Source organism: Acyrthosiphon pisum, chromosome A2 (genome assembly GCF_005508785.2).
Source record: "Acyrthosiphon pisum isolate AL4f chromosome A2, pea_aphid_22Mar2018_4r6ur, whole genome shotgun sequence".
In the NCBI taxonomy this organism is placed as follows: domain Eukaryota; kingdom Metazoa; phylum Arthropoda; class Insecta; order Hemiptera; family Aphididae; genus Acyrthosiphon; species Acyrthosiphon pisum.
The window spans coordinates 27,238,424-27,249,578 of NC_042495.1; the positions used below are offsets into that span (position 1 = coordinate 27,238,424).

Consider the following 11,155-nt stretch of genomic DNA (forward strand, 5'->3'; position numbering starts at 1 on the left):
TTTGAAAAGCGCCGTGAATAACAAAAGAAAAATTAAGGAAAAACGGGCATTTTTACGCAAAAGCTTTTTTGGAGAAAATTGATTATGGTTTTTTGGTGTAACTTTAAAACGAATGACTGTAGATACATGTAATTTTCACTGGTTGTTTATATTTCCATTTTCTATACATTATAAAATTTTCAAAATATTTTGATTTGTTTTGAGCTGTTTACGGACAATTTCAGTTTCCAATTTAATTAGTTTTTATTTCTATGAATGTCAATAAAACATTATTTGTTGAGTAAAAATACTTGACAATTTAATACAAGGCTCCTACTATATTGTTACAATGACATTTGAAAAATATTAAAAATCCTAAGTAACCATCTTTTTTAATTAGCATTTAAAGTTCAAAAATTGACAAAATATGGAAAAATCACGAAAATTAGCAAATTATTTAGAGTTAATAATTCGTAAAAATTTTTCTTTTTAGAACTAATATTTTAAAATGTAATACAAGATTCCACGTAAGTAGTTAATTCTGTGACCAAAGAATCTAAAAAATACATAAGCACAGTTTATTTTTATTCTCATTTCAAGTTCGAATTTGGACGAAATTAGATGTTAAAAAACCTAGAATAACTTTTTTAGTTATTTTGTTGTGATTGTATAATATTACTCGTGGGTACTTGAAACTTCTAAAGTATAATATTATATACCTATCATAGTATCACGGTTTGTTGTTGATGTATAACGCATTATAAGTACCAACCTAATGGATATTGTGATATTCCTGTGTATATATTATAGGTCAATTTTTTTTTAATACCATAGCTGATATAAGTATATAATATGTCTTATACCTAGACTGACATCCCGTCTCCGCTCAGAATCGTTTTTCTTATACAGTGATATTATATCATTGAATTCAAATTTAATACTATCCATTATACAGTGGCCCACTTGTAACCTACTGTACAGCACAGCGACATCCACTTACCCACCTTTTTAAATTTTTTTTTTGCAATTTAATTTATAATCCGTATATGATATTGGAATGGTGCACCATGAATGCTAGAAATAATTTTTCTCGATACATTAATTCAAAGTCAAAATACTTCAGATGAGGAATAATTTTTGAAAATAATTTTTAGATTATAAATGCAATTCAATTTTTTTGAAAATTTTATAAAATTATTAATGTGATTCAATCTTTTTGAAAAATATTTCAATTATTAATGCAATTCAATTTTAATTATTATTGTAATTTATTATTAATGCAACATTCCCTTAAATATTTTAATCATTAATATAGGTATCATATTTTCCATTTAAGTATAAATCCGATGTGGAGTATGTAAGAATGTTCATTTTTACATTAAACATTTTTGATTTTAATTCGTTATAAGTCCCCCTCATAGTATCATAGTGTAAAATCATTTTGAAAGATGTTTGGATTTTAATGGAACAATTCTACTCAAAGTCGTTTTTATAGCGATTTAACTGGTATGTTTGTTTCCGGCTTGTAAAAAAAACAGGTTAGTAGCAAATTCGTAACAAATTATTGATGTATGAATTATGATTTTAAGTTGTATTACTAAATTATGGACATCAATTTGAACACTAGATTCAGACGATCACTATTTTCACTAGAAATTAAACTTGTGTTTTTAATACATAATATATTTAATAATCAATAATTCTATTAAATTGTAATATCGATGTAAAATCAGTGGTAAAAAAATAGAAAACATGCGAAATAATTTACATAACACGAGGGCTAATAATATTATGAAATAATCATATACATATTTTGTATGATAATAATTAAACAAATTGTGTTGTATTCCAGGGACTTAGGTTATAAAAAAATCAGGGATATCGAACCAAAATAATTTACTCATCTTACAGAGTTAAAGTCCTTGTGAGTTGTAATATACCTAATATAAACACTTTCAAATACATAGGCATTATTAATTAATTGTAATCCAGAATGCTAGCATAATTTAAGAATGTTGAAATACAATGAAATAAGTAATTTGAAAAATGGTGCCTTTCAAAGCTTCAGAAATTGTAAGAATGTTAATTAACAAATAAGATTTAAGTTTTATGTTTATTTATATAATATTATTGCCTATACAATTATCTACATTATAAATTATTTAATTAAGAGATCGTTGTTTGGAAATAAAATTGAAATCATCGAGACTGGGGTTTTTAATAACTACAATTAATTAATTTATCAAGTACCCATAGATTTTTAACAAACATAGAAAATTATTATTGATTTTTTTTTCAAAAATTGATTTAAAACAGGATTTTTTTTATGAAATATAGATTTTTATTAAATTTACAATTTTTTTATTAAATATAGATTTTTTAATATTATTTATTTTTGTTTTATTGTTGTAATATAGATTTTTTTTTTTCTAATAAAGATTTTTTATTAAATATTAATTTGTATTATTACTTTTTTTAAATTTATATTTAGATGTTTTTTTGGTTTAGTTTTATTCAATCAAGATTTTTTATTGAATAGGTACAGGTTTCTTATCAAATATAAATTGTTATTAATATTTTTTTATTTAATATAGATTTTTTAATAAGATATTATTAAATAATCCTTATAGACAAAAATAAACAATGCAATTTTAATAAAAATCTAATTCTTAAAAAAGCCTAAAATTAGGATCTCATAAAAATCTAATTTGGATAAAATTCAATTTTAATAAAAATAAATCTTTAGACAAAAAAATGAAAAATGCAACTTATTTAAAAAATCTAAATAAAAAAAAAACTAAAATCTATTTTTTGTAAAAAAGTTAATTTCGATAAGCAATGTAAATGTAAATGATATTAAAAAACCTAAAATGAAGAGTTCATTTAAAAAATATTATTTGAAAAATAAAAAACGTACAGACAAAAATAAATAATCTAATTTGAATAAAAAAATCCTTAGACAAACAAATACAAAATGTACATCTATATTTAATAGATAATAGATAATTTGAATAAAATCTATATTAATTATATATTAAACTAGCCTTTTTATTTCTATTTAGATTTTTTTTCTTCGTTTTGGATTTTTATACAAAATTACATTTTTAAAATTATAAATTGTTTATATTGTTAGTTTTTAAATGTTAAAGTTAAATGAAATATTCTTAGAACACTTCACACTAGTTACGAAATCATTTTAAAGTTAATAAACTCAGAAACTTTAGAATTACGTTAAATATACGTTGCAACACCTATCTCCAAATAGCTGAATAACGAGATTGATGAGTTCAGTGTCCCACATGACCAGGGATGTAATTTTTATCTTGAAGAAAAAAATAGTGTAGTTCAAGGCATAACCGTAGGCATAGTCCTATGTATAAAAGTTAACTGTTTTATATGTCCATATTATGTGAAATTGAAAACATTTTCTATAACTATAGCGAATACCAACATTACTTAGTAATTCTATGACTTGATTTCAAATCTATGTTAACTCAAATCTATAGTTACTTCATATTGAAGGGACTTACTCTTTTTTTATACCAGACAGGAAAATCATTAATCAGTTTTCACAATTTGAAAATGTTTGCAAATTATTTGCAAACTGTTGGTATCATTTTGAAATTCGTAGCTAAAAGGGGGGGCTACGTAAAATTGCCCCCCCCCCCACCTGTCTTGTATTTTTTATAGTGGACAGGGAATTTATTTGCAAATTCTGAAAATATATTTGCAAATAATTTGTAAATATATTTGTAATACCATAAACTTCAAATGAATCAGTTATGATGGGGGGAGAAGGGCAACTTCTCGCACGTCTATATTCTACTAGATATCCACAGGTACCTAAACAGACAAAAAAATAGAAAAACAAGTAAAATAATTTACATAACACAAAGCCAATAATATTATGGAATAATCATATATTTTGTATGATATATTATTAAAAAACTGTATTGTATTCCAGGGACTTAGGTTATAAAAAATTCAGGGATATCGAAACGAAATCATTTACGCATCTTACAGAGTTAAAGATATTGTGAGTTATAATATACATAATGTAAACACTTTTAAATACATAGACATTATTAATTAATTATAATCCAGAATGTAAACATATTTTCAGAAGGTTGAGCGGCAATTTAATAAGTAATTTGAAAAATGGTGTATTTGCAAACCTTTCAAAGCTTTGGAAATTGTAAGAATATAAATTAACAAATAGCTAGTGGTTATATGTTTATTTTTATGATAATATCACCCATACATTATCTATATAATAAATTATTTTATTATTAGATTATTGTATAATAATACAATTGAAAACATCGAGACTGGGTGTTTTAATAACTTAATGAGTTTGGAGAACTTAAAATTGGATCACAACAAAATCCATAATCTCGATTTTGTACAATCTAAGGGATTAGCAAGACTGAATGAACTGTAAGTATTAAACACTTTTATCATGTGATCGTATTGTATAAGTGAGTGAAAATCACATTTTATATTTTATATAAATAGGGAATTAAGCCACAATCTGATAAGAAACATTCCACCTGGGATATTCGATTCATTAACGTCGTTGAGAATTTTGTAAGTCAGCATGAACTGCCTAAAATATTTATATTATTAATATATTATAATAATTGTTATACTTAAATTTTTTGAATTATATATTTGTATAAACAAAAAATTAATGATTACTACAATATCCTACTAGATATCCGCAGGTACCTAAACAGACAAAAAAATAGAAAAACGAGTAAAATAATTTACATGACACGAAGGCCAATAGTATTATGACATAATCATATATTTTTTATGAAAATAATTAAACAAACTGTATTATATTCCAGGAACTTGAGCTATAATCAAATCGGTGATATCAAACCGAAATTATTTACACATCTTACAGAGTTAAAAACCTTATGAGTTATAATATACCTAATATAAACACTTTTGAAGACATAGACATTAGTAATTAGTAATTAGAAAATAGACTATTAGAAATATTCTTCTAAATACAAATGAAAACAATGGATCAATGGATATCGAATTTGCACCATCTGATATATCAAATATGAAATATGCCCCATTAACCACAGTTGACGTGGAACGCTCTTTCAGCAGATACAAATCAATTTTAAACCTAACCGCCCGACATTTAAATTTGAAAATCTACAAATGTACATAGTTTCAAACTGTTTCGAAGACGACTGCAATGAAGATAAATAAACTACAGTACAAAAAAAAATATGTTATGTAACAGAATTCTATATCTTAATTACTTTTTTTAGATGATTAAAAATTAATTAAAAATACACATTTTTTGTTGTTAAATATTTCATGATTTTTAATACATATTTTGGCAAAAATAACATCATAAATATTTACATATTTTGACTTTTTTATTACATAAAAATCCGCGCCCTACTAATTACTTATAATCCAGAATGTAAATATTTTTCAGAACGTTGAACGACAATGAAATAAGTAATTTGAAATATGGTGCATTTGCAAACCTTTCGAAGCTTCAGACATTGTAAGAATATTGATTAACAAATAAGCTAATGGTTATATGTTTATTTATATGATATTATCACCTATACATTATCTATATAAAAAATTATTTAATAATTAGATCATTGGATAGAAATAAAATTGAAAACATCGAGACTGGGGTTTTTAATAACTTAACGAGTTTGAAATACTTGTTTTTGAGTTTCAACAAAATTCATAAGCTCGATTTGGAAATGTTTAAGGGACATATAAAACTGGATACACTGTAAGTATTAAACATATTTTTTATGTGATCGTATTGTATAGCTGAGTGAAAATTACACTTTATATTTTATACATAGGTCTTTAAGCCACAATCTGATAAGAAACATTCCACCTGGGATATTTGATTCATTAACGTCGCTGAATCTTTTGTAAGTCAACATGAACTGCGTACAATATACAATATATTATTAATATTATAATAATTCTTATACATTCATTTTTTGAATTATATATTAGTCTAAACAAAACATCAATGTTTTCTACTATAGGATGCTTGACCATAACCCGTTGACGTGTGATTGCAATATTCTGTTGTTTGTAAACGCGCTAAAGAAAAATTACCCCCAGCTAGATGTATTCGGGGTTTACGACCCGTCATGCTATTTTCCAGTAGAAATGAGCGAAAAATCATTGAAAAAATTAACCGAAAAAGATTTTCATTGCAGTGAGTAATGATTCTAATTAAATATAAGACATAAAATATGTAACATAATAATATTATATGCTATAATCTACATAAAATATTGTCTGCAACAGTGCCGTACCTAAAAGGTTAGTATTGTTTGACATATGTTGTCGGGAACGAGTTGTTTTATTGAATAATGTAGAGATTTTTACTTATGTATAATATATATTGTTGTCCATACAGCGTCTCCGGATGTAATCGTGGTACCAGAGAACAAGACGTTGTCGGTCGGTGAAGAGTTACAACTCTCGTGCAAAGCCGTAGGGGACCCGGAACCTTTGATAACGTGGGCCAAAGACGACATTTATCTAGAACTTGGCCAAAGAGTTCAGGTAAGATTATTTCAAGGTATACGGAAATTGATCTTTCGGGCCAACCCAGTTAAAAATCAGGTTATATATAATCGTGCACTGTTGTTAAAAAATGTTCTATTAATTATTTACTTTATATTCATTGCATTAAATCAAACTTTTTAGGAATAATTTTCCCAATTACTTTGCATCTCTAAAAAAATTCTATCTTATGCAACTATACTCCTGCTCTTAAACCCATATAGAATCTAGGACTAAATCAAACCCCCAAAATCTCGATCAATGTGTTTAAAATTAAAAATAAAATTTGCTTAGCATTAATAATAATTTTCAAAAATCTGATCGAATTTGTGTTTTTTTTTGTGTGTGTGTGTGTCATTACCTTTAAGGATAGTAAAACTGCTTAGATTTCCTTCAACAGTATCTTTTCTGCTAGGAAAGTGTAATCTAGTTGGTACTTTGAGGGGATCAAACGTAAAAATACGTAAAATTCACGTGAATGTGTACATTATTTTTAGTTAGATATTCATAAATATTTTCTTTTTAAATCTAAGATTTGAAAATATAATACATGATTCCTTATAAGTTTGTCGACCTTTATCAAAAAAAAAAAAATGTCTACAAGCAAATCAAATTATAATTTAATGAGCGTTTAAAGTTCATATTTTCACAAGATTGGTTTATACACAATTATATATACAATATCGATTTTTGACAATAATTATCAAATTTAAAAATTTAAAATAGTAGTTAAAATTTTATAAAATGTTCAACTTTTATATCTAAGAATTGAGAATTTCGAACAAGGTTCCAAACATAAAATATTTAAATTACTTTATTCACAATAATATCATCAAATGTCCTTTGTAACTTCATAGGCTGACTGACCGATTTCGCTAAGAATCGTTTTTAATTTTTATTATACAATGGTATTATATCAAATTTAATACAATCCCAAAGAGTGGCCCGCTTAATAATATAAAAAATAGACTGTTTTTGTTTATACGGCAACGGCACACCATGTTTCCTAAAAATGTTGATCAAAGATTTTTACTTTTTAATACAAGGTTCCTAGGAAGTCGTTCTTATAGTGATTTAAAAATATCATAAATACGTAAATATTCAATTTTTTTTTTTTTATTTGAAGTTTAAATGTTGACATTTGTTATCAAGTCAATTGAGTAGTTAAATAAATTTAAAAAGGTATAAACCATGTTTATTAAACATTCAATGATTGAAAATTAACTTTGAAATTTACATATTATGCATATCCATTATCAATATCATAATAAAATATAATATATTATGAACTTCACTCGTTACCTATATTGGCTATTAACAATATATTTACGGCAGAGCTACTTTCTCGGTTCTTTTTTTTATTACGAATTTAACTTATTATCAGTACTTAGTTGACTTTTATCATTAATTCTAATTTTTAATATTTAGTGAAATATATTTCAAATTATTGTAGTGTCGATTATAACATTAATCCATAGTATAAATACTTGCTGCAGGTATTTAAAAATAATACATTGATTATATCTAAAGTGGAAAGAACGGACGGCGGTCAATATAAGTGCGTGGCGTCCAATTATCTTGGACGAAAATCTTTTGAGGCGATGGTTAACGTAAACGGTAATATCATGTATATCACTATTATAGTCGCATATCATTATTATATAACCATACGAGTTCTATATCTGGTGTGACATTAAAATTCCAAAAATCAGAACTTGAATAATGCATCTTTCGTCAATCACTCTTTGTGTGATACAGAAATAAATAAACCTATAGTTATAACCAGACGCGGAATTAGAACAATAATTATAAAATTATTAATTATTGTTATGTTGACGCTACACCACATGTGTTGTCTCCGTTTTACGAATGAAAACATAGCAAAAACTGTTTTGCGCGTGAAAGTACCGTGAAGGTTACATCGTAACTAAGAAAATAAATTTTCTCCACATTAAAAACGAACATTGTCTGTGAAATTCTAATTAGAGTTTTTCGATATCCAAACTACAAAAAAAGTTATTAAGTTTGAAAAACACAAAAATAATGGATTGTAATGTATAACTAATGTCGTAATGTATACCATTTTCTAATGAAATATTACCTCACGGTACATTAGTTGATCGGCATTATAATGTAATTGAGAATTGTGAGGTTGGATTTCATAAGGCTTATTTGTATAGTTATAAGTTTTGTCTGGGAAAAGGAAAATGTATCTCGAGTTTTGATAAATTGTGTTTTAGTAAGTGTTCTGTGTAGTAACTTATTCAAGTGTCGTAATATTTATTTTTTTATTAATACATTATACCTAAGTCTAAAGTATGGTCACCTGTAATTATATTTTTTTTGTTTATAGAAAAGATGTGTCCACCTCTACTATCAGACAATTTAGATATTAAATGTAGTTTTAATGGCAACTATGCTAATTGCTCAAATTTATCGATACCTGACACAATAGCAACACCATCGTGTAAGCCTACTTATGCTCTACCAAATAGAAAAAAACAGACTTCACTAGAATTACGTTGCCAGTCTAATGGAATGTGGGATAAAGAACTATATAGATGTCAACCACGTAATTACAATTTTTACATACAAATATAAGACTCTAATTTATAAAATATATTTTACTAATTTACTTACCTTTCATTTTAACCAAATGCTTTTATTTGTGTTACAAATGTTAAAATTATGGAATAACAATTAATAATAATTAGGTTATTATAGGCATAATAGTTTGAAGTACTTACATTTTTTAACCATCAACAATATATCAATTCTATAAGCTATATTTACCTATTGGCTTTTATAATTTATGACTTATTATAATTTATATTTATATTTAAGTGGATATTTGCATTTTACCAACTGTCGAAGGAGTTGTATACACTTATGAAGGTTCTAACGAAAGTTTAACTCACGGGACGTTTATTGATCTTCACATTACAGTAAATGAGAACTGTAAATTTGGCTACCATAAAGTTCATCCCAATAGTTTTAGAGTTTGTCAGAGACATGGAAAATGGAAAACGGTTTCTGATAAATTATGTTTGAGTAAGTTTTGTATATTGTAATGATTTGTATGTTGTAATAACTTCTTATTTAAATATTATTAGTCTGGGTTTTGGTAATATTTGTAGTATAATTTGTTTATATTTATAGAAACGTGTCCACCTCTAGAGTCAGATAGTTTAGATATTAAATGTACTCATAATGGGAAGTATGCTAATTGTTCAAATCCATCCATACCCGATACAATAGCAAAACCAGTATGTAAGCCATTATATACCGCGTCAAATGGAAATGAAGAGGAACCACTTGAATTACTTTGCCAGCCCAATGGAACTTGGAATAAAGAACTATATAGATGTCAACCACGTAATTACAATTTTTACATACAAATATAAGACTCTAATTTATATAATATATTTTACTAATTTACTTACCTTACATTTTAACCAAATGCTTTTATTTGTGTTACAAATGTTAAAATTATGGAATAACAATTAATAATAATTAGGTTATTATAGGCATAATCATTTGAAGTACTTACATTTTTAAACCATCAACAATATATCTATTCTATAAGCTATATGCACCTATTGGCTTTTATAATTTACGACTTATTATAATTTATATTTATATTTAAGTGGATGTTTGCATTTTACCAACTGTCGAAGGACTTGTATATACTTATGAAGATTCTAATGAAAGTTTATCTCATGGGACATTTATTGATCTTCACCTTACAGTAAATGAGAACTGTAAATTTGGATACTATAAAGTTCATCCCAATAGTTTTAGAGTTTGTCAGAGACATGGAAAATGGAAAACGGTTTCTGATAAATTATGTTTGAGTAAGTTTTGTATATTGTAATAATTTGTATGTTGTAATAACTTCTTATTTAAATATTATGAGTCTGCAGGGTTTTGGTAATATTTGTATTATACTTTGTTTATATTTATAGAAATGTGTCCACCTCTAGAGTCAGATAGTGTAGATATTAAATGTACTCATAATGGGAAGTATGCTAATTGTTCAAATCCATCCATACCCGATACAATAGCAAAACCAGTATGTAAGCCATTATATACCGCGTCAAATGGAAACGAAGAGGAACCACTTGAATTACTTTGCCAGCCCAATGGAACTTGGAATAAAGAACTATATAGATGCAATCCAAGTAATTGTATTATTTTATTATAAGTGAAATCCCCTAATTTATTCATATTTTATTAATTAACTTAACTTTTACTGCAATCAAATGCTTTTGTTTGTATAACAAAAAAAAACCAAAAAAGGACGAATAACTAATCATTAGGTACCGGTTAATCGATTGATGTAAATTTTTAAGCCGTAAACAGTGTGTCTATTCTATTGTCATTATTACTTGTTAACTATTATCATTCATATTCATATTATGTGAGTAGTATATATGTACCATTCCTGGCGCAGTGCCCCTTTTTAACAATAAAAGTTCAGAAAAAACCCAATGTTAAATAAAAGTTCAGAAAATTGAAATGCAATAATAATTAAAATATTTTTTGCAAAATCCCCCCAAAATATTTTTCCAAAAATCTAATTGCAATAATAATTAAAATA

The 11,155-nt window shown here is 25.8% G+C and overlaps 1 protein-coding gene across 1 annotated transcript; it reads left to right on the forward strand.

The window, feature by feature from the left end:
- Positions 1-3,882: 3,882 nt before the first annotated feature.
- LOC100569484 (sushi, von Willebrand factor type A, EGF and pentraxin domain-containing protein 1) lies at positions 3,883-10,971 on the forward strand. Its single transcript, XM_008183291.3, has 15 exons — positions 3,883-4,015; positions 4,103-4,174; positions 4,273-4,416; positions 4,495-4,566; positions 5,444-5,515; positions 5,615-5,758; positions 5,835-5,906; positions 6,027-6,202; positions 6,407-6,555; positions 8,052-8,172; positions 8,909-9,127; positions 9,400-9,606; positions 9,715-9,930; positions 10,203-10,409; positions 10,521-10,971. The coding sequence occupies exons 3-15, from the start codon at positions 4,328-4,330 to the stop codon at positions 10,757-10,759; spliced, it is 1,983 nt and encodes a 660-aa protein (XP_008181513.1). The 5' UTR covers positions 3,883-4,015; positions 4,103-4,174; positions 4,273-4,327; the 3' UTR covers positions 10,760-10,971.
- The last annotated feature ends 184 nt before the right edge of the window (positions 10,972-11,155 follow it).